Source organism: Rattus rattus, chromosome 16 (genome assembly GCF_011064425.1).
Source record: "Rattus rattus isolate New Zealand chromosome 16, Rrattus_CSIRO_v1, whole genome shotgun sequence".
Taxonomy (NCBI): domain Eukaryota; kingdom Metazoa; phylum Chordata; class Mammalia; order Rodentia; family Muridae; genus Rattus; species Rattus rattus.
The window spans coordinates 35,676,268-35,697,474 of record NC_046169.1 but is presented as its reverse complement, the minus strand read 5'-3'; the positions used below and the strand labels follow the sequence as shown (position 1 = coordinate 35,697,474).

Genomic DNA, 21,207 nt, shown 5'->3' with positions numbered 1-21,207 from the left:
ACAGGGGCTTTGCTATTGTCCACAGCGCTGTTAATTAGTAGAGGAAACATGTCAGGCTGGTTTCCACCCACAAGGCACCCCAGACCTTAGACACTAGTCTGTTCATTCATTTACAGACAGGCCATCACGGCTTCTCAGAGAGGTGTGCTAAAGCCTCTGGAGCTGTTAAATTCACTCAACGTTAATAAAAGCAGACTTTTTTTTTTTTTTTTATTACGGACAGCCGTGTACTTATGCCACCTACTTAAAATACTGCTAGGAGCTTCCAGTACTACAAAATCTCTCACTGTTCTTTCTCCTTTTCCCATCAGGAAATTCAAATTAGTATTCATCATTCTTTAAGGTCTTTCAAAACATGAACTAGAGTTCAATCTTTACAAAGTTCCAAAGGGCATGGAGGGCTAAAGAGATGGCTCAGTTGTTTAAGAGCTCTGGCTGCCCTTCCTTCCAGGGTTCAGTTCCCAGCACCCACAAGGTGACTCACAATGGCCTCTAATTCCGGTTCTGGGGATCTGACGCCCTCTTTTGCCCTCCACAGGCACTACACGCACATGGTGCCATACACACAGGCAGGTAAACACTCATAAGCACACAACAAATACTTTAAGTTCTAAATATGGCTGAAGAGACAGCTCTATCACACAAGCATGGGGACCTGGCCATGGTGGCATGCATTTGCAATCCCAGTGTGGTGACAGGGCAGAGAAGGAAGAGAATCACTGCAGCTTGGAGAGCAGCCAGCGTAGAGAGCCTAGTGAGTCCTAGGCCAAGGTGACTGATGAAAGAAAAGACAGAGAGGGAAGGGGAGGGGAGGAGAGGGGAGGGGAGGAGAGGGAAAGGGAGCTAAATAGAGTGGCCAGCACCTGAGGACTGATCCCACTCTGGCCTCCACATGTAATCATGTGCAACATGCACCTCATCCCTCACACACACAGAGTTCAATCTCTCACTCCCACGATACTCTCTCCAGTCCTAAGTCCTTACATTTCTGAATACCCTACCTATATCAAATGCCCTCTGCCCACTGTCCACACTCCTCAGATAACATGAGTCCCACTTGTGTCCTCCACAAAAAAAAAAAAAAAACTATTTCTCACATGCAACAGCCAATGAAAAAATATGAACTGTGGGTCTTTGTGTCTTGTTTTTAAAAGGGAAGAATGAAAGGAAGGCAGAGCTAACCAAGAAAGGGCTGAACCAACCATGGACCCCAGCCCACAGCCGCCTTGGATACATCATGCAACCCGAGCTGACACAGCCACACCATCAGTCACAAAGCCATTTCACCGCACTGTCGAGCCACACTCCTCCACCTCAGCCATAGGCCCACATAAACCCTCATCTGAGCATACATGGTCAGGCTGTAAAGAGCAGGAAAAGACCCAGGAAAGAGGAGCCCCCAATTTTTACTAGACAGAACACTGTGGTTTTATTTCTGGCTTGTTTGGTCCACAGCTGAGCCTACCCATGACTCTACCCAAACAATGTCTGTTCATCTGTCTATGCCAGGATGAGGCTGAACATGAGGGAGAGACGGAAACAGAGGCTGTCACAGAGTAGCCATGCTCAACTCCAGAGTAGAAGGTGCTTCCCTTTCAGGATACTAGAACTCAGGATCTCAGTGGTTAAGAGTAGCAAAGGCTTAGCTCTCCAAGCCTATTAGCTTAGCACAAGGTATGATCCTCAGAATTCATAATCATCTTTGACAAAAAAAGATCTAAGCAAACTTTTATGAGAAGCCTGTGATATGACTACTGTAACAAGACACAGACTCAGGTTCATCCCTACACAGGCACGCCCTGATGCTGACAGGCGCAGTGCAAAGCATGGCTTCTTGGAGTGTTGGCACACTTCTGAGGAGAGATCCCACAGTGAAATGAGTTAAGAAAAGTCTGGTCTGAGTGACAGACTCTGCTGGGACTCAGGGCCTGCGTAGTCTGAGTTCCCACACCCATCTGTCCCTGGACACTTCTGCTTCACGCTAGGCATGCCTCAACCCTGGCTCTGCAGCTTCACCTGAGGCAGCAATCTTCCCCCACTCCTAGCTCCACTGCCCAAACTGGGCCCTCTGCAAGTGCCTGCTGGCTGCTTCTGCCTGCCTGGGAGGTTGAATCACAAGACTAAAGCAGAGGAAGGACCCTTGAAAATTAGCAACCAGGTCACGCTGCTCCTCCTCAGAGGCCCCAGTGTCTCTGAAGCATCTGGACCTGATGCCCAGAGACTGCAAAGGGGAGAACTGGTTATGTGAAACAGTCTGAAGCAGCAGCCATGAGAACCTGAAGGATTCTGGAAGCCACAGCAGACTTTTATAACCATCTCAAAGAAAAACACCAAGGTCCATCAGCAGAAACTGAGAACACAAGGATGCTTTGTGTCTGTTCTGCAAGATGAATACTCAGAATGAAGCTCCAATTCTAGATACACACACACATTAAATTAAATTCTAGATGCACACACACATTAAATTAAATTCTAGATGCACGCACACATTAAAATTCTAGATGCACACACACATCTCTTGGAGGATTCATAAAAGAGGGGTTAGGATTGACCTCCACAAGGGTCTTGACTGTTCCTACGACCAGGTATTACAGAGACAAGCACCAACAGAGCCATCAGGAATATACAAAATAGGGGGCTTCCTCTTTTTAAAGAAGAAATGAGAGACAGCCTTTGAAGGATTTAACTCAGGAAACAGAAGGATGCAGTTAAACTTTCACAAGCAAATCTGAAAGGGTCCCACCAAAGAAAAGTCTTTCTAACGGTTTTGATTTCTTATATCACAATCCAGTGACTTTATAAGCCTGAATTTCCAAAGGTCTAATGGTCTTTAATAGCCCAGGATTGGAATACCCAGCTCAAAGCCCCACTGAGTGAGCCTCAGCTGCAAGAACTTGCTAATAAAAGTGGCTCCAGCATTTCGCTTTATAGCACCACTGTGAATTACCACATTGAGGGGAAAAGAGCCCTTGGCTAAAAACCTGGCTTTATTAGCTGTGCCTGGATTAGGCTTAACAGCAGACAGGGAGTGTAGCTCTCTCCACAGGGCCACACTCCAGGTGGACCTGGGCAGGGCACCATGGAGCACGGCCATTCTGTGCCTCCTCCTTTCGGCTACCTACCCATGTGCTCCTGACCCCAGGAGCTGTGCCCCTAAGACACTGGGGTCACCCCTCGAGGGGGCCAGCACTTCTGGTCATTTTGGCAAACAGCAGCCCTTTAGTCCTTCTGCTGCCCTGAAAGCCTTCCTGCCTCAGTGCCAGGCTTGTGTGGCCCCAGCTGGCAGGCAGCAGCTGTTTTGGAAGGCGAGGAAGCTTTAGGAGGTCGGGTATAGCTAGAAGTAGTAAGAGCCTTGGGGTTCACAGCCCAGCCCTTTTCCTGCCCTCTCTGCCCCTGCTGCCACACAGCCACCTTTAGTCATGCCTTCTCTGTAACAAGGGTCTCATGCTATAAGCCAAAGTCAACACTTTGACGGCTTGTGGAGTATTTGGTGACAGGGACAAGAATGGCAACTGAAATGCTGTCTTCTTCCTTCCTCACAGATGAGCCCTCATCTCAGCACCTTCCTGATACTCACCCCACCATCTCCCTTCTCTTTTGGTCTCTGGCCTTAACTACCACTGATGTGCTGAGAGCACCTAGGACCTAACCAGGGACTCAACTGCAGCCTCCACCTACTACCGGTCATCCCCAAGCTTGCTCTGAGGAAACAGCACTCATGCTCCCAGCCATCCTATCTAACCCTTCCTTCTCCCTTCGTCCAGCCCACAGGCAGTCCTGACTCTACTCACTTGTACTGTTTAACTCCCATCAGATCACCATGTCCTCTCCTCTGCAAGATTCTACAGGATCCATCCCCGGCCGAGCTCCTGCCTTTTACCTACACTAGCCTGTCTGTCCCCATCCAGGTATCCATGGCTACTTTCTCTCATCAGGACCCCTGTTGAGCCCCACCAGCAAAGGCCTCTTACAGGGCACAGGTACAGGGCGGCCCCAGTGATGCCTTTGTAAGAGGAAAACATTAGCAAGCCACTGTGCATATACCACAGCCCAGCCATTTTGATTCCTTTGCCACTCCTCATCCACAGGAGGCTCTGCAGGACAGCCTCAGCTGCCCCTGCCTCAGGACTTCTTCATGGCTTCTCCCTCCCTCCCCTCTTCATCCTAAGGCCCCCTTCTCGGTTCTCTCCGGCTCTACCCTGCTGAGGAGGTGCTCACTCCACAGGACTAATGCCTCTGCAAAGCCGTTCGTCCGTTCGTCACTCTGGCACTTGCTGTCAGGAACCTGGCCTTCAGCGACTCCTCTGAATGTGAGGAGAGGGTAAACTCAACTCCCCAAAAGCCAACCTTTAGACAAAGAACTGCTTTTGTTTTTATGACCCTACAGCCCCCGACATGCACTGTGCCCAGGAGGCTCTGACTTCCTTACTCTCCTGCCTCCTATATTCTCTTTCTAATGTTTCAGTCGTAAAGATTTCCTGCACAATTGTACAGCCAACAGTCCACAGGCTTTCCAGTACTCACCACTCAGCCCACTGATTCTGTTTCCTGCAGCTCAGGACCCTCCCAGAGTGGCTCCGCCTTTCTCTAATCCTCTGTGTAAAGACAGCCACAGAAGCCAGGGGCTGGAAGTGGCTCCTGCCACCTGAGCTGAGGCAAGAGTCTGCTTAGCCTCACTTGGTGACGGATCAGGGACCTGCAGAGACTTCAAGATCAGAGCTGCACTGTAAACACGCAAGGATTAGCATCCTGACATGGACGTCTGGCCAGCTCATGACATTACATGCCCACGAAAGCTGACAGCTTGGCTGTGACACCCTGGGCTTCCGCTCTAGAATGACTGGCTTGTTTTGGTCTGCCCGCCTCTTGCTCACTGGTCCACTGCTGCATCTTCCCTTCCTTTTACTGGCTTGAGCCTTAGCATATAGCCCAGACTGGTCTGTGACCTACATGGGCTTCCTGCCTCAGCGTCCTAAGTGCTGGGATGACAGGTATGTACCGCCATGCCTCGATCTCCATGTGCAAGCTCTTGCCCTTGAAAGTTGTGGCATTCCTGCATATGCAGCTCTACCACTAAACTACACAATAAGAGATACTTACACACAGCTAGAACATTTGACCAAAGGCTGCAAAGGGCTGCTGGGGACAGGGGTGGAGAAGAGGCGGGGGCGAGGTTGGTGTGGCCGTGAAGGGTACAGAGATCCCCTGGTGAGTCCTGTGTGTGACGACAGTGGTGGGAGCACTCACATCTATGCCCACAGTAAGAAATAAGGGAACCAGGAATACAGAGCGGAGCAGGGAAAGCAGGGAAACCTGAGTAGGCACCAGGAGGACAAGTACCAAGTGTCCTTGATACTACTGCTGCCGGGCACATAAGGGATCATCCAAGGGAGGAACAGACACAGTCCCACGCCACTGCCTGCATGCCTGTCTGCAGCTTCCTGTGGACTTAGAATCACTTTCATATTTTTAAAAAGAATGTTGGAGGGGACTGGAGAAATGGCTCAGCAGTTGGGAGCACTTGTTGCTCTTGCAGAGGACAGGTAGGTCTCTGTTCTCAGTGTCCAAATGATGGCTCACAGCTGTCTGTGACACCTTCTGACCTCAGCAGGCACACATGTAGTGCATGTGAAAGCAGCAGCCAGGACACTGCATACACGCAGAATAAATCAGAAAACTGAAGAGAATGCTGAATTGGGCATGGTGGCACACACCTTTCGTCCCAGCACTCAGGAAGCAGAAACAAGCAGATGTCTGAGTCTGAGGCCAGCCTGGTCTACAGAGGGAGTTCCAGGACATCCCAGGAGAAACTATCTCAGGGGTAAAGGGGGAAATAAATACCTGAAACCATATCCCCCTTCAGAATTATTCATGCTGCAATACAACAGCACTTAGTTTTCTCATAGAAATGAAATGATTTTGTAACTTTAAAATTAGTTGACTTCTCAATATACATGGTAAAATATTACCCTTTAAAATGCTAGGACACCCACAGGCACGGGAAAGGACAGACACAGAATTATAAACAGCTGTCAGACTGAGAACATGTTCCTGAAGGCCTGCCTCTTTCATGACCTTCTGGATAAAGCCCCCAGCAGAAACAGTGCCCACACAGCACCCAGGGGTCAGCTGCTGGCAATGGTGGAGCGTACAGCAGTACGCAGGCTGCCAGCTGAGGGGGAAAAACTTTGGTGCTGAAAGCCTGGGACCCAGAGAGCAGAGAGAAGAGATGTAGCGGGAGGCAAAGTCTTAGCAGAGGGTGGGCATGACATCTCTGAGGCCTCCCTCACCAGGTCTCCTTACAGTTAGTCCAAGAGCAGCTTGGCATAAAGAGCTAAGCAACCAGTTTCTCCACAAGCACAAAACTAGTTCAGGGTGCCCATTCCACACAGCACAGTCCCACTTCACTAACATCCCACGGTGCCTAAGATTAGAGAGAGAGAGCAGAGGGAGCCCATAAAGCAGCAGGTTGCCACTCAACAGAAGGACTTTGTCCCTGCTGTAAAAGCAAACACACCACAAGAACAAATGAAAACACTGCTTATATTTATTACTCTGTAGTTTATTTTAACGACGATAGAAAGCAAGCCAATTCTACAGACTACAGGCCGTCCACTGTTGTCATCGTGTAAAAACTGTTAAAGACCGGCTTCCAATCACAGCCAATCGCTGTGCCGTGAAGAGGCTCTGGTTAAGAACAGCTTCCGTGCTTATATGTTACACACACTCACACACACAATATATTCACGTGTGTGTAAACACTCACCCACTGACTCACACATGCACACACACAGGAGCCAAATGGACACTGGGAAGCAGTCTCGTGAGATCTAGACTAGTGTGCTGCAAATTCAGTAATTCACACGTGCAGGGTAATTGCCCAGCACAGCCCATCTCTCCTGAAGTGCAGCCCCACTGTACCACAGGGGACCTCTCCCACCTGACCCTACTGTGCCCTGATAAACTCTTTGGACAGAAAGACAGAGTACTTGAAGGTCGTATGGCCCTCCACAAAACGGGAAAGCAGAGCACTGACATGAAGGCGTGGTTCCTTCAATAGGAGCCACAACCAAGAAGGTAGATCAGAGCATCCAGTGCCCACTGCGCAGGGCAGAGCTGGCAAGAGAGGATCCAAGGCTCCTGGCACCAAGCTGATCTCTCTCTGCCCTCATTCTCCACTCTTGGGAGCAGAGCCAACGCGTGAGCTTCGGTCACACTCAGAGTGTCAAGGTCTCCCTGACTTCCCCACTTCCTGTGGACACTGCAGGAACACATGCTGGCTGGCGTCTCCGCTAGGCGATCACATACTGCAGGAGCTCGGCATCTCCAAACATGTGATGAAGCACATGCTTGTGGGCAGCCTTCACTGGGAACGAGGATGCTGGATGCTGAAGCGTCCCGAGTGCTTGCTGTACCCACTGAGACGTCACACACTCCTCGACTCCCACGCTAGCCATGCTGACCATCTACAGATGCCCACTGAATGATTTTTATTTCTGCACTGATGAATTTAAACCCAGGGCCTCACACTAAAGGGGCATCATTAGTCAAATGCAACTCTGTTTCTCTTTCTGGTGGTGGCACTAGGGATCAGGCCTTGAGCACTCACTCAGAGTCAATGGACATACAGATTTTGACAACTGAAAAAAAAAAAAAAAACCTGAATAGGTAAAAAGGTAATTTAATTACATGCTTGTGGCCAAAAAGGTGAGAGCAATTTTAGGGGCCTAACCCCAGCCTTCCCAGTGCGTATCTGGTCAAAACTATGAACCACTGCCGACCCCAGACCTTGATGGTACCCTGTAGCAGAGCCCTGCCCGCTAAGCTGACAACTGACCACTGGCAGGGGCCTGATCTGACCTACTGACCTCCCTCAGTGACAGTGGGTGGGGATGGTCAGTAGACCCTCACTGGAGAGTCCTGCTCCCCACGCGCCTCCCAGCCATGAGTGTGTGATTCTGTCCAAATGACGAGTCTCCAGGGAGCTGGAGTACTAACTGTGAGATCAACTGAAGGGGGCTCCATCTATGCAGCTGGGGTGCACATCCATCCTGGGGTGAGGCTTTCTGGGTGTGGTGCTTTGGGACCCGACACTTTACAGATCTGCCTCACCCATGCTCTGTAGGGAAGCCCAATGGACTCACAGGCTCCCTGGACAACACTTGGGTACAGTTGTACTTTGGCTTGTCATTTAGTGTCCTGATATTTGTTTATGTCTCCCCAGGGAAAGACTTCCCACAACACCCGCACATGCAACCAAGCTAGCCAACGTTCCATCCCACAGGCATGCGCTCATCCGTCGGCATGACACGCTCCTGTGCAGTTCCCTCAGTGTGCGTCCCTTCTCAGTCACCTGAGGAATGGGGTTCTGCTATTTAAACGGTAATTCAGACTATTTGTCTAAAATATGACCTCACCAATCTGTGTCCCTGGGCTGACCCTCAGCTGCCACCCTAATGACTAGCCTGATTTAAGGGTTACATCTTTGTACTAACACATGTAATTAACACTGGCTGGCTCGCTGCAGGCAGAGCCCAGGATTTCAGCCATAACTCAGCCTTGGTACAAAAGACGGTCACCAGAAGACAGGAACCAAACGGGAATGTGGAACAAGAACCTGGGGTTCAGGCCGGCCTTCCTTAAGGAAGCTGCTGTGCAGCTCATCACTTCTGTCACTGTGTGGATCTGCAGATCCATTGTGTGGGCAGAGCTGAGGACCCTGGAACACGGGTGAGCAACAGCTTACCTGAGCACACAGCCCCAGCTCTCTTCTGTTCAGATACTGAAATATATTGATCGCCAGTTCATAAGGCAGATGGACATCAAAGAAGGGCACATCATCCATTTCATTCTGTGGAGAAAGAAAGAAGTTGTTTAGGGGGAAGCTGAGAGCAGCTTGTGCTTCTAGGCCTTTCCATCACTGGCGCTCTTGCTGGTGACCACAGCTGCCGCTGTTTCAGGGAGAACCTGAAGGAATAGGGTCTCTGGCCCCCACGTCACCCTCCTTACAGTCACCGTGAATCCACATGACTATTTCCTACGATACACCAGGAGAATCACAGACGCTATGGGATTGGGTGCGAAGGCGTGTCGGAAACCTCCTGACTTCTAAGGGAAGAAGCTGAGGCAGCAGGTGCGGAGAGAGCTGCCTGATTTCCGAAGGGTGGGGGTGGGGAAGTACTGACCAGGTCACTAACATGGTTTTGTGAGGAAAGAGCAGGGCAGAGGCTGCTCGGCTAGAGGGCAGGTCCACCTCTCCTCCAGAGAGGAGTTCATCTGGTTAACCTGAGCTATCCAGTACAAACAAAGTCATTCTCCAGTGTTGTTTAGTAATGCACAGTAACAAGAGCTCGCCTGCCCTAGGGTAAGCAATCAGAGATGAGGTAAGAGCTTCAGCTGGAAGATAAGGTCAAGCCGATCCCAGCACACAAAGGAAACCAAGAGGGCTGGGGAAAGGCCAAGCGTGACATGACCACGCCCAGGTCCAGCTGCCAGCCATCGGGGTGTTGCTTCTCAGCTGCAAAGTATGCCCCTGTCCCAACAAGCTAAGCTTGGGAAGGAAGCTCGTGTTTAATAAGCACTGGCTGACATCACGGACTTGCAGGCTGAAGCACGTTGCTAGTTCACCACTCACTACAAGTTTCCACACTGTGAGGGGCCACTTCAGGAACCATCTCCGCTGCACTGAGGGATGTGAGCGCCAGTCAGACTGAGTGTAAAGAATGCTGGAGAGTCATGTTGCTCATCTTGGAGTCTCAGCACTGAAGGAGAATCTGGAGCTTTAGAGGAAACAATGTGTTTGGCTTCAAAAACAGGCTAAGCACATAGGCCAAAAGGCTCTCCCGGGAAAGGATGCTGATAGGTCTCTGTGGACAAAAGAGGAACAGAATGTTCACTCAGGGTAAGGATGCTGGCTGTGCAGAAAAACAGGAAAAAATCTGCAAGGATAATTGGAAGGCGTGAGTCCTGCCTAAGAAAACAGTTGCCAGGACTCATGTCAGGAAAGGTCCTTGCCTGCAATGACTACCTTAACTCACCAGTGAAGACACACAGACAACCACGTGCAACTGGAGACGCCTCAAGCACCTGTGGGAGTCACTGCTGGCCTGTGACTAGCAGGCGCACGCAAGGGAAGAGGTTATCATTCAGAGCCACCCTGGAGGGCCTCCTTCCTTTTCTTCTACAGTATTGTGCCTGGCCACATGTTGAAGAAACAAGAGGAAAAAGTCTCCTTATCCTCACACAGACAAAGCTAAAGCAGGTGAGAGGGGGTGAGGTGTGCTCTATCAAGCTGCGGGCTTCTTTACGATGGGCTACACTAAACACTGGCCTTGAGATGAACATGAAGTGCCATCTTTTGTTTTTATTCTGGGCATAAATCACAGCCTCCCAACAAATGCCTATTTCCCATGCTCAGCACAGAAGACAGTCCCACTGCGAAAGGCCTGCAGAGCCTGGATGTCAGCTCCTTTCTCTTCCCGATGCTATAGACTTCCCTGTCACTCTTAAGCCTGCCTGTTGGTGACTGACCGCCCCTTACTTACCCACTGTAAGCACACACTTCCAGCAGCGACAAGAGGACTAGAGAGAGAGACTAAGTCCACACAGTGGAGGACTCCGACAACACGCGAAGCAGCATCACCTGCCCTAGGGCACCTAACTACTGGGAAGTTTGCTCTGACACACGGGGAGAAGATGAAGCCCACAGATGCAGTGACCACTAGCACTGTCTGTGTTGGGCCGTCTGTAAGGTCTGGAGGCCGGCACTGTTTCCAGCCTGAACTGTAAGAACGCAAACTGCACTGCAGGGCCAACGTTTTCTTTGAAATCACCATTCTCAGGATTGCCCCTGAACTCTAAAAGGACTAACAATGTCAGTTCAAAACAGTCCCCTCTCCCCTTCCATGAGGCTGAGCTTCCCCGTCCCACTACTGGTTAGGGAATGGCAGGAGGGAAAGGGAGGCCAGGCACCAAAGAGGCACCAGCAGCTCATGACACACGCACAACCACGGTCAGGAGTCCACACACTAACTTCTGTGCAGCTGGGCTGGCTGTGCTGACGGGGCAGTCACTCCAGTCCCCCAGATGAGAAGGCTGCCTGTCACTGGCTACAGTTGAGCCCTCCTTGATGCTGCCTCTGGCCCGAAGGGCTGCCTCACCAAAGTGCCATCCCCCCAAGGGTCTGCATTGAGGACAAGCCACTCACCTCACTTCTTACCTGGATGGCCAACCCACTAAAGCCATACGTAAATCTACACCTGAGAGCTGACTCTATCAAGTCCAACCTCCCCCAGTCAACCGGAGAGTCCATGTCCTGTGCGGAGTACGAGCAGCCCCAAGGGTTCTCAGTGCACAGCTGCAGAGAGGAAACCACCTTCCGCCATGCACTGAGATGCAGAGCACGCAGGTGAAGAGGGATGCTCTCCTACGCTCCAACAGAGGAAACAGCTAAGTGCCTGGCTATAAGCTTCAGCACGTCATGGTGTTTGTCCACAGGGGAAACACCTCACCAGAGACTACATTACGAGTTTGGTCAACCCTCTGGCGGGACCCGATGCCACTCTGACCCAAGCTGTAGCTCCACAACCACTCCGAGCACTTAGCTGCTGCAGAAGGGTCCTACGATAACACCAAGCCACTCCTCCCATGTGCACAGAGAATGTGCAGACACATACTGCCTGTATTTGTGTGTGTGAAGAAAGCCCTCAATACTAAGGATGCTGCCAGGCTGCCACCCAGACACCTGGAGCACATTGCCAGCCAGAAGTCACAAGCCACGGCAGGACAAGCCCATGACAGACAGACAACACGCATGTTCTCAGGAAAGAAGGCACAGAAATACTGAAGGCAATGTGACACTGTAGGACATGAGCTGATAGGGTGGAGTGCGGCTCTCTAAGCTCAAGCTCTAGACAAAGGAAGAACCTCGCTGGTGAGGCTGCGCTTTATGGCTTTCACCACCGTGCCAAGAACCAGCCTCCACCTCAGTGACTCCTGTCTGACACTTAAATCACACGTGGCTTGTTTTAATGTTCAGGGCACCTCCTAGAACTAGTGCCTCCAAATCCCATGGACAGGACTCACGGATCTTTCTCAGGGATGCTTTATGCGAGTTACACGTTGAGAAACACGGCCCTAAATCATGAGCAGATAGAAAATCCAGAGAGGAATCACACAAAGGGGCTGTGTTACGGCTAAGGTCAGTGCATCCTGATTTTCCCAAAGTCTATTGGCCTCACTCCAAAAAGCGCTGAGACAAACTGTGATGGGATCTGTCCCCAGAGAGGCTAATGTCCTCCTGTTCTACTATAAGCCTAACTCCGTAAATGGACAGCCTTTGTACCGTTGTGTTAGAAACTTAATCTGCCTTCTCCTGTTCAGCAGAAGAGGAGTAACCGTAATTACTAAGACCAAATCAGAGAGGGGGAAGAACCCGACCCGACTCCAAGATGCACTTCCCAACACGTGTCTCTGGGGCAACCGCCACTCGGGCTCGCTCTCTCTCTCTCTCTCTCTCTCTCTCTCTCTCTCTCTCTATCTCTCTCTCTTGATGGTGCTTAAACAGATCTGCAAGGCTAACTCAGCTGACCCTGTGAGGAGAGACCTGCTATCTGCACGGTTTATCAACCCTCCACACTGCACAGTCCCACTGCAGGGATGGATGGCGTCCAGTCTCACTGTGGCTTGAGAAAATCAGCTGGTAGACTGGGGAAAGTCTCAGCCACTCTCGAAATAGGCACTGTTCTGTCTTGAAACACGTTTGCCTGCACAAGCAAACAGGAAAGTCCAGTGCACCAGACACCAACACAGGCAACACAGCTACCTCCCCCACTTCTGCTCTTCTAAAGCCCCCCACATCGGTACAGGAGGCACACATCGGTACAGGAGGCACACATCGGTACAGGAGGCACACATCGGTACAGGAGGCACACATCGGTACAGGAGGCACACATCGGTACAGGAGGCACACATCGGTAAAGGCAAACACCACCCAGCTTAAATCAGTGCGCGCACTGTGAATTCAGGGACATGCCTAGTGCTGGGGGGAGGGAGGTGCTATTAGCAAATGTATGAGAAACGGCCGCTATATTGAAAGAGGTAAATCTTTTATGGAGATAAATCATCGCATATAAAGCAGAATAAATACAGGAGATGGTCCCGGAGGTATCCCAGCCTCATTAGTAAGTCAGCTATTTAGAGCTTAGGAATCCTTTCTCTTGCTATAAAGAGAGGTTAAGTTCCTAAGCAGTGCACAAAAAGCTGATTTATCTCTTCACAGTGAACGTAATCCCAAGCAGAAGTAGTCAATCAAGCCGAGGACTGCCCGCAGAGACAACTGCCACCTACAGAAGCTAACCTGCCCAGTACCTCACACTGTCCACGCCTGGGAGACACCTGAGATTTACTTATTTAGAACTGGTTTCAAAACTGCGAGGTACACTCTAATTCCTCACGTGCTGGTGATTTCCCAGGGAATCCCTGCTGTTCTTTCCAAACACACGAGACTGTTTTCAGAGTGGCTGAGACTTTCCCCGGTCTACAGCTGATTTTCTCAAGCCACAGTGAGACTGGGCGCCATCCATCCCCGTGGTGGGACTGTGCAGTGTGGGTTTCTCCATCCTAGGGTCAGCAGAAGGGAGGTAGAAAGGGCAGCTCTGAACTCCCAGGAGATTGGGCGTGGCACTAAAGACAATCTGTGTAGCAAACAGGCCGGCCTGTGCTTTCAGAGCCCAGCTGAGTCAAACTAGGATCGGAGATTGAGGATCTGGACTGGACAGAAGGCAGAAGAGGCACTCACAGGAAGAGGGTTCAACTCAGGAAGTGCTGGTGAACTGTTTGGTAAATGACAGCACAGCCCACCATCAGTGTCTGCTGTAGACTATGTGGAGCTTGGTGTGAGAACAAGTGAGCTAGGGTTCCTGAGACAAGAGAACTTTAACAACTGCGGGGCTGCAAATCAAGGGAACAATAATGATGATGGTGATGATGATGATGGTGGTGGTGGTGATGACGGTGATGATGATGGTGATGATGATGGTGGTGGTGGTGGTGGTGATGATGATGATGATAAATTGTAGGGGCTGGGAAGGTGACTCGGTCGGTGGTCAAGAGCAGTTACTGCTCCTGCAGTTCCTAGCACCCATGTCAGACAGCTCACAACCCCCATAACTCCAAGGAACCTGATGCCTGTGCTGGCACCGTGCACAGACTGACATATAGATACAGACATCATTTAAAATAAAGAACAATTGCAAGCATTAAACTAAGTGCAGGGTATGACCTATGTGACCATTCAGCTTGCATAACCATGAAGCCACTGGCACCAGAGAATCTCTGCCAGCCCCTCCCCCAGTCCTCCGCAAGCAGCTCGGCCTTCCAGAGAGCCTTGCAGGCAGCAGTGGGTAAGACTGAGCCCCTCTCCTTGAAGACACTCTCCACGCTGCCTAGGGCTTCCTCTCTCCAGAGCACCTGTTTGCCCAGCAAGTATCTACTCAAACAGGTCAGACTTTGTCTTGTTCACTGCTGTATCCTCAGAGCTTAGAATAGTGTCTGGTGCTAACGAGCCACTTAATGAATACGTGGACTGAGGAGAAGACAGATAGACAGATAAGTGGGTAGATGGGTGGGTGGGTGGGTGGATGGGTGTGTGTGTATATGAGTGGATGGGTGGGTGGGTGGGTGGGTGGGGGGTTGGTTGTGTGGGTTGGTGGGTGGGTGGGTGGGGTGTGTGGGTGGGTTGGGGGGGTTGGTGGGTGGTTGGATGGGTGGGTGGGGGGGTGGGTGGTTGGGTTGGTGGGTGGGTTGGTGGTTGGGTGGGTGGGTGGTAGGTGGGTGGGGTGTGTGTGGTGGATGGGTGGGTGGGTGGGTAGTAGATGGATGAATGCATGGATGGACGGACAAAGCCCATACCTCTTTAAGGAGCAGAACCTTCCAGTAAAGACATTCAAATTTGTTATAGTAAATACAGAGAGATCATGAAGAAAGGCCCCCAAGCAATGGCCTGATGGTTCATGAATAACCAATTATACTAATTCTTTATAAAAGCATAAACATACTTATTTTAATTATAAAATCAAATCAAAGGTTTAACAGAGTTTTTGAACTGAGAAGAAAATCTGGGTCTTAGTTCCGAGCACTGCACACAATATTCTCTCCATAGCTCATGGGACATTAATTTCTAGTAATGCTGGAAAGAATGATGTGGGATAATCATCTTGGTCTTTCAATGTTTCTCTAATTGTGTGTCCTTTTTCTTCACATTTCAGCTATGAGAAAATGTGTCTCTACATCACAGATCAATAAAATATATTTTTCTCTAAGTGCAACATTTCTAACACAGTCTTCAAATGTCTCTATCTGATTTACTAATAACCAGAGGTGCCAGATAAAAAAACATGACCTTCTCATGATTTACTTAAAAAAAAAAAAAAGAAAAAGAAACGCTTCAAGAATTTGCGTGTCATCCTTGCACAGGGGCCATGCTAATCTCTTCTGTATCGCACCAACGTTACTACATGTACTGCTGAAGCGAACACACTGAGTAACATTCTTAAATCAATGGCACTGATAAGAACATTTTAGTTATAAAAGAAATTTGGACTGAGGGGATTAGAGCTAATACAGTAAATGCAATTAAACTGAGCCTTAATAGGAGGATAGAGAACAGCAGAGGTGGGGAATTAGTCCAGCTTACACCAGGAGAAGCCAGCAGTGGGGTCTGAATATGAGTTGGGCTTGCCTCCACTAACACCATTCTATCAGTCAAGAAGCTGGAGAGGCCAGCGTAGAGTCCAGGCTGGATGCTGACTCCCCAGCTCTGGCTCAACAATGAGTACAGACCTGCTGGATGAACAGGAGTGAGCACGGATGCAGATCTGGACCAATCTCAATCAGTAATTGGCTTGAGATGGCTCAAATGATCCAGTCTGGACCAATAAGAATGCAGCTTTAGCTGCGCCCCACAGAACAGATGCTGAGCTCGCCCAGCACTGCTATGCTGGCAGATCACACACAAGGCTGCAGCTGCTAGCCGTCCTCTCCTGGAGAGAAAGAGAGCGAGAAAGAGAGAGAGAAAGGGGGGGGGAGAGACAATGTCCCATGGAGAAAGCCAGCAGACAATCAGGACTGGACCACAAGGTTCCAGCTGGGTGACACCACTGCCCAAAATGAGCATCACCTCCTGGACACGTCCATGGATCCAAACTCATGGGTCCACAGATCCCAGTGGGTGTTTTTAGGCCAGTTTGAGTTGGGCATCTGTGTCTTTGTGGATCAGATGTGACCAACCACCTAAACAAAATTCCACCAAGCAACTGGCAGTCACTAAAGAAGCTTGAATAAGTGTAACTGAAATGCCACCACTGTCCACAAGAAACCTGGTTTTGGAGGGGGGCATGAATGACAGTAACTACTGCCTCGGGGATTCGAACCAGGACATCCCTTGTACTGGCCCACCCAAACCTGCCAACTGCCAGTATGAGTATTCACCAGACACTCCCATAAGCGAGCTGGCCAAGTGCTGCTACTAAAAGCTTCTCGTTAAGAAGGCAAGGCTGCAGAGAGGCACTCCAGTTTCACTCCAGCTGTGCTTGTCCGTCAAAGGTTCTGGCCTATATCCAGCCAAAGATACTCTGACGCAGCTGTGCCCAATGGACAGCAACTTTCCTCTTGGTTGCCCTCGCACTAGTGATTTTGCAGTGAAGACAGCACCCAAAAAAGTGACAGGGGCTGGAAATGTAGCTCAGTTAAAGGAATGCTTGCATAAGGAGCTGGGTTCAACCTACAGTACCTTGGGGGAGGTAGAGGCTGAAGAATCAGAAATCCAAGTTTACCCTCAGCTGCAGCATGTTCAAGACCAGCCTGGGCTACAGGAACCCATCTCAAATAGGAGGTCTTAGTGTGGCACAGCAATGTGACAAGAACCAGCTTCAGGTTTGCACACTCTGCCTTGGCTGCATCATCCTGTTGGTTCAGGAATCCCAGGGGAACCCCACCTTCCTTTCTGGGAGTTATTCCTCCTTTAGACATTCTGGGAGAAGCACACAATATCAGATCCTGCCAGTGTTTACCTTACAGTGCTGGCACACTTAAACCATTGTTGCTTTTGTTCTATTCAGTACCAACTGGTAGACATGGGAAGTCTGCAGGGTAGACTGCTATAACTATGACCTGTATGCTCACAACCCCAGGATTCTACTCCTGAGCAAATAACCAAGAGAAACATGTACACATCCCAAGGGTCAGACGAAATGTTCCTGGCAGCACTATGCCCCAAGCCATCTACCATCTAACCAAAGTTATCTCAGTGTTGGACAACTTGTCCTTAAGCTCTGCACAAGAACCCAGACTCGAGTAAAGCTGCCTGATGCCACTGCAGAGGAGTCAAAAGTGGAGCGAGTGCTCAGGCCCTGCGGATGAGAAGACAGTGAGGAGCATGGTGCGGACAGCTAGGAACCCAGTCCTGTGATCGGCTGTTTCAGATGAGCATATGCACACATGCTAGAGAAGGTGTCGAGCTGTGCGGTTAAGGTCTGTACATTTCAAAGTATGACTACTAAAGTATCCAAAGACAATTTTCACAAAAGACAGTTCCACTGAGAGAACACAATCAAAACCCACTTCCCAACACAACAGCCACATCTTCAATGCCAGAACTGACAGGAGGATTTCTGAGTCAGAAGCCAGCCTGGTCTACATAGTGGCACCTGTAGGGTGGTTTGAATGAGAATGGCCCCCATAGACTCATGTACTTAAATGCTTGCTCCCCAGTTAGAAGAACTGTTTGGGAAGGATTAGGGGGTGTGGTCTTGTGGAGGAGGTGCAAAGCCTTGTCAGGAGGAGAGGGTGGGCTCTGAGGTCTCTGCTGGCAGATCAAAAGGATGCAAAGCTCTCAGCTCCTGCTCCAGCACTATGCCTGTCAGCTTTCCACCAGGATTATAGACTAAAGCTCTAAAAGTGTAAGCAAGCCACCAATTAAATGCTTTCTAAGAGCTGCCTTGGTCACAGTGTCTTTTCACAGCAAAAGAACTAAGATACCTTATTTGTTGTTGTTGTTGTTGTTGTTGTTGTTGTTGTTGTTGTTGTTGTTGTTGTTTTAAAAAAGGAGAAAAAAGCTCCTTGATGTAATGTGTACTTTGGCCAGTGACCACGCTGGGATACAGAATGGTTTTATTCAGATCATGTATAAACTTTAAGTAAAGAAAACTGAACAGTTGGAAAGAACACCCTACACTACCCACCATGTTTAATATCTAATTTTGGTTGCCACTATAAAACGAATCATCACAAAGCTGTCTTGGAAGACATGGAACAAAATTCCTGATGAACTAGGCAAGACCCCCACACTTACACAGTTGCCCTCTGACCCCATGTGCTGTGGAGCTCACATTTACTGCCACAGGGAGCCGAGGTTTTTAATAAACATCACTGCCATCTCTTAGGCTGAAGATACAGGATGAGTTCACTGTCCTTCAAAACCAAAGCTACCTTCCTCCTGTTCAGCTACCAGGACACGCAGAAAATGGCCAAGGAGAGGGTTGTTGGGAATGATGAAGATATTGTCTGTGAAGCACTGGACAGCCAGCACTGTGATCACAGCCCTCGGGAAGAAGAGACGCAAAAATAAAAAGCCCCAGGCCAGGGAGGAGGAGTCAGTAAGTAAGTCAGTAAGGCACTCGCCTTACAAGTGTAAGGACCCCTGCTTAGACCTCCAGGACACGTGTAAAAAGGCAAGCATGGAGACAAATGCCTGAGATACCAGAGAAGGTGGGAAGAGAGAAGAAACAAATGTCTGGAAGTTCAAGGGACGCTAGCTTGGGCTTTGTGACAACGCTCCAAGCCAAATAAAATGTGGAGGTGCCTGAGGGTCAACATCCGGGGCTGTCCTCTGCTCTCCACATGCAGGCTGAACACACAGACATCTACAGGAAATCTCAACCACCCCCCCCCTCTCTCTCTCACACACACACACACACACACGGGGGTTGGGGGGCAAAGAAAGAATCTAATGCCAGTCTAAGGTACACAGTGACACCTTGATAGTTAAGAGCAGAGTCTGTCATCCAAGTGTCCCAAATTCTATTCCTAACACCCATGTCAGGTGGCTCAACCTGTGTAATTCCAGTCACCTGAGCACACAGTGACCTACGGCGTCTTCTTTTGTACAGATGTCACTAATTGGAGAGCTGGCTGCTGCTCAGAAGAAACCAAAACAGTTCCTAGTGTGGTGCTTCTGACTGGGCAGAGGAGCCTACTATCATTCATCCCTGGGACAAGACACAGGGAAGGTTTTTGCCAACTCCATATGAAACTTAAGATTCTGGTATGCCCTGGACCTTCCTCCTAGATCCCTGACACTTTATTCCTGATTCTGGAGTGCTGCCTGAGTGTGAGGCTGGAAAGTCTTGTGTATTAGGATTTAGGGTCTATCTTAGTCAAGGTTTTTAATTGCTGTGATGAACACCATGACCCTAAACGAGTTGAGGGGCGAAAGGGGTTTACTTGGCCTATACTTCCACACCATAGTCCATCACTGCAGAAAGTCAGGATAGGAACCTGGGGCAGGAGCTACTGCAGAGGCCACGGAGAGGTGCTGCTTACCGGCTTCCTCAGCCTGCTTCCTTATGGAACCCAGGACCACCAGGCCACGGGTGTTTCTACCCACAATGAACCATCCCCTCCCCCACCAATCCCTAATTAAGAAAATGCCCTACAGGTTTGCCTACAGCTCAATCCTACGGAGGCATGTCTCAGTCGAGGCTCCTCCTTTCCAGTCACTCTGGCTTGTGTCAAGTTGACGTAAAAACTAGCCAGCACAGAGGCTACACAGCTGACGGTATCTAAACCCCCACGGGTTCTCAGTCATCAGATGAGCTACTTCCCCAGGCTGCTGCTGAGCAGGTCTGAGAGGACTCAGGAACCTACACTAAGGCCTGGGGGATGGGGGTCGGGGAACTCAAGCTTCACTTGGTGAAGTTAAAACACAGGAATCCAAATTCAATCCCCAGAATTTCTCAGTTGGGAAATCCTAAGCAAATTGAAAAAAAGAAATAAAATAAAATTTAAATAAAAAGCCATTGTCTTGGGGTCTGTATGTAGAAGGAAATAGTTATCTACCTCATATTATGGCTATTATAGAATCAAGGCAGAGCACCAGACACTCGTTTAAAAGAAAGATGGCCTTAAAACTCAAAGTAGAAGCTACTGGTGTCATTTAAACAAAACTTTCCATTGCATAAAGTTAACCATTTTTTAAAAAGTATGTGTCTGTGTGTGTGTTGGGGGGGGGGCTGTACTCATGTGTGCAAGTGTCCATGGAAGCCAGAGACATTAAATATCCTGAAACCTCAGTTACAGGAAGTCGTGAGCCACCTGACATGGGTACCAGAAACCCAACTCCAGAAGAGCATGTTGCGCTCTTAACTACGGAGCCATCTCTCCAGCTTGATCCCGTTATTCCTCTAAACAACTTTCACTCATGGAAAAGTATTCCCTACTGAACTGTAGAATTGTTCTTTGGCACAATAAAATATAATAAACTTAAAAAAAAAAAAAAAGAAATGTTCTTTGAACCTGGTTTGAGTGAAACCACCAAAACCTTCTGTTCTGACCTCTTAACCTGGAAGCCATGGATCCATGTCAGGGGTTCTTGATTTGATTCTATCGACTTGGTAAATGAGGCTGGGGAAAAGGGTTTCCTGATTCTCCAAGGGACCCATGCCCTCCAAAGGCCTCCTAAAAATACTGACCAAAGGATTCTTCTTCGCCATAGTCCTTTCGTTCCTTCTGATTTATGGTTGCTATTTTTCTTTAAGTAACACGTTACGTTAGTTAAATCAAAGAATACAGAGAAAAGTGAGCATAATTTCCGTCCTCTGCTTTTTCTTAACCTTCCTCTCCAGAGTCAACCTTTCTGACAAGGTTAAGGACGTTTCTAGGGCAGGATTTCTCAAACTCATCCGCAGTCCTTTATGGGTGGATTCTCTTTGCAGGGTGGGGAGAGGGTGTCCTGAACATTGGTGTTTGCGAACATTCTTCTACCCTCTTGCAAGCCCAAGAGCGCGCACACACCTACTGTCAACACCCTAAAATGTTTACAGGCAAAGCTGCCAGAGGAAAACCACTGCTTCCAGGGATTACCTGGGTGTGCAGGATCCCTGCTGTACCTGCGCCCGTAACCCCACAGGGTGGGCCACAGGGAAAGCCATC

At 49.4% G+C, this 21,207-nt stretch overlaps 1 protein-coding gene and 1 non-coding gene across 2 annotated transcripts in view; both read right to left on the bottom strand.

Annotated features, from left to right (window-relative positions):
* The window catches only part of Fbxw8 (F-box and WD repeat domain containing 8), an 87,853-nt gene that overhangs the window by 66,259 nt on the left and 387 nt on the right, over positions 1–21,207 (bottom strand). The window contains exon 2 of the mRNA XM_032886376.1: positions 8,747–8,851. Coding sequence (XP_032742267.1) covers positions 8,747–8,851 — 105 coding nt within the window. The remainder of the gene's footprint in view (positions 1–8,746; positions 8,852–21,207) is intronic.
* LOC116885982 lies at positions 15,430–15,536 on the bottom strand. Its single transcript, XR_004386061.1, has one exon. It is a non-coding gene; the product is annotated as a U6 spliceosomal RNA (small nuclear RNA).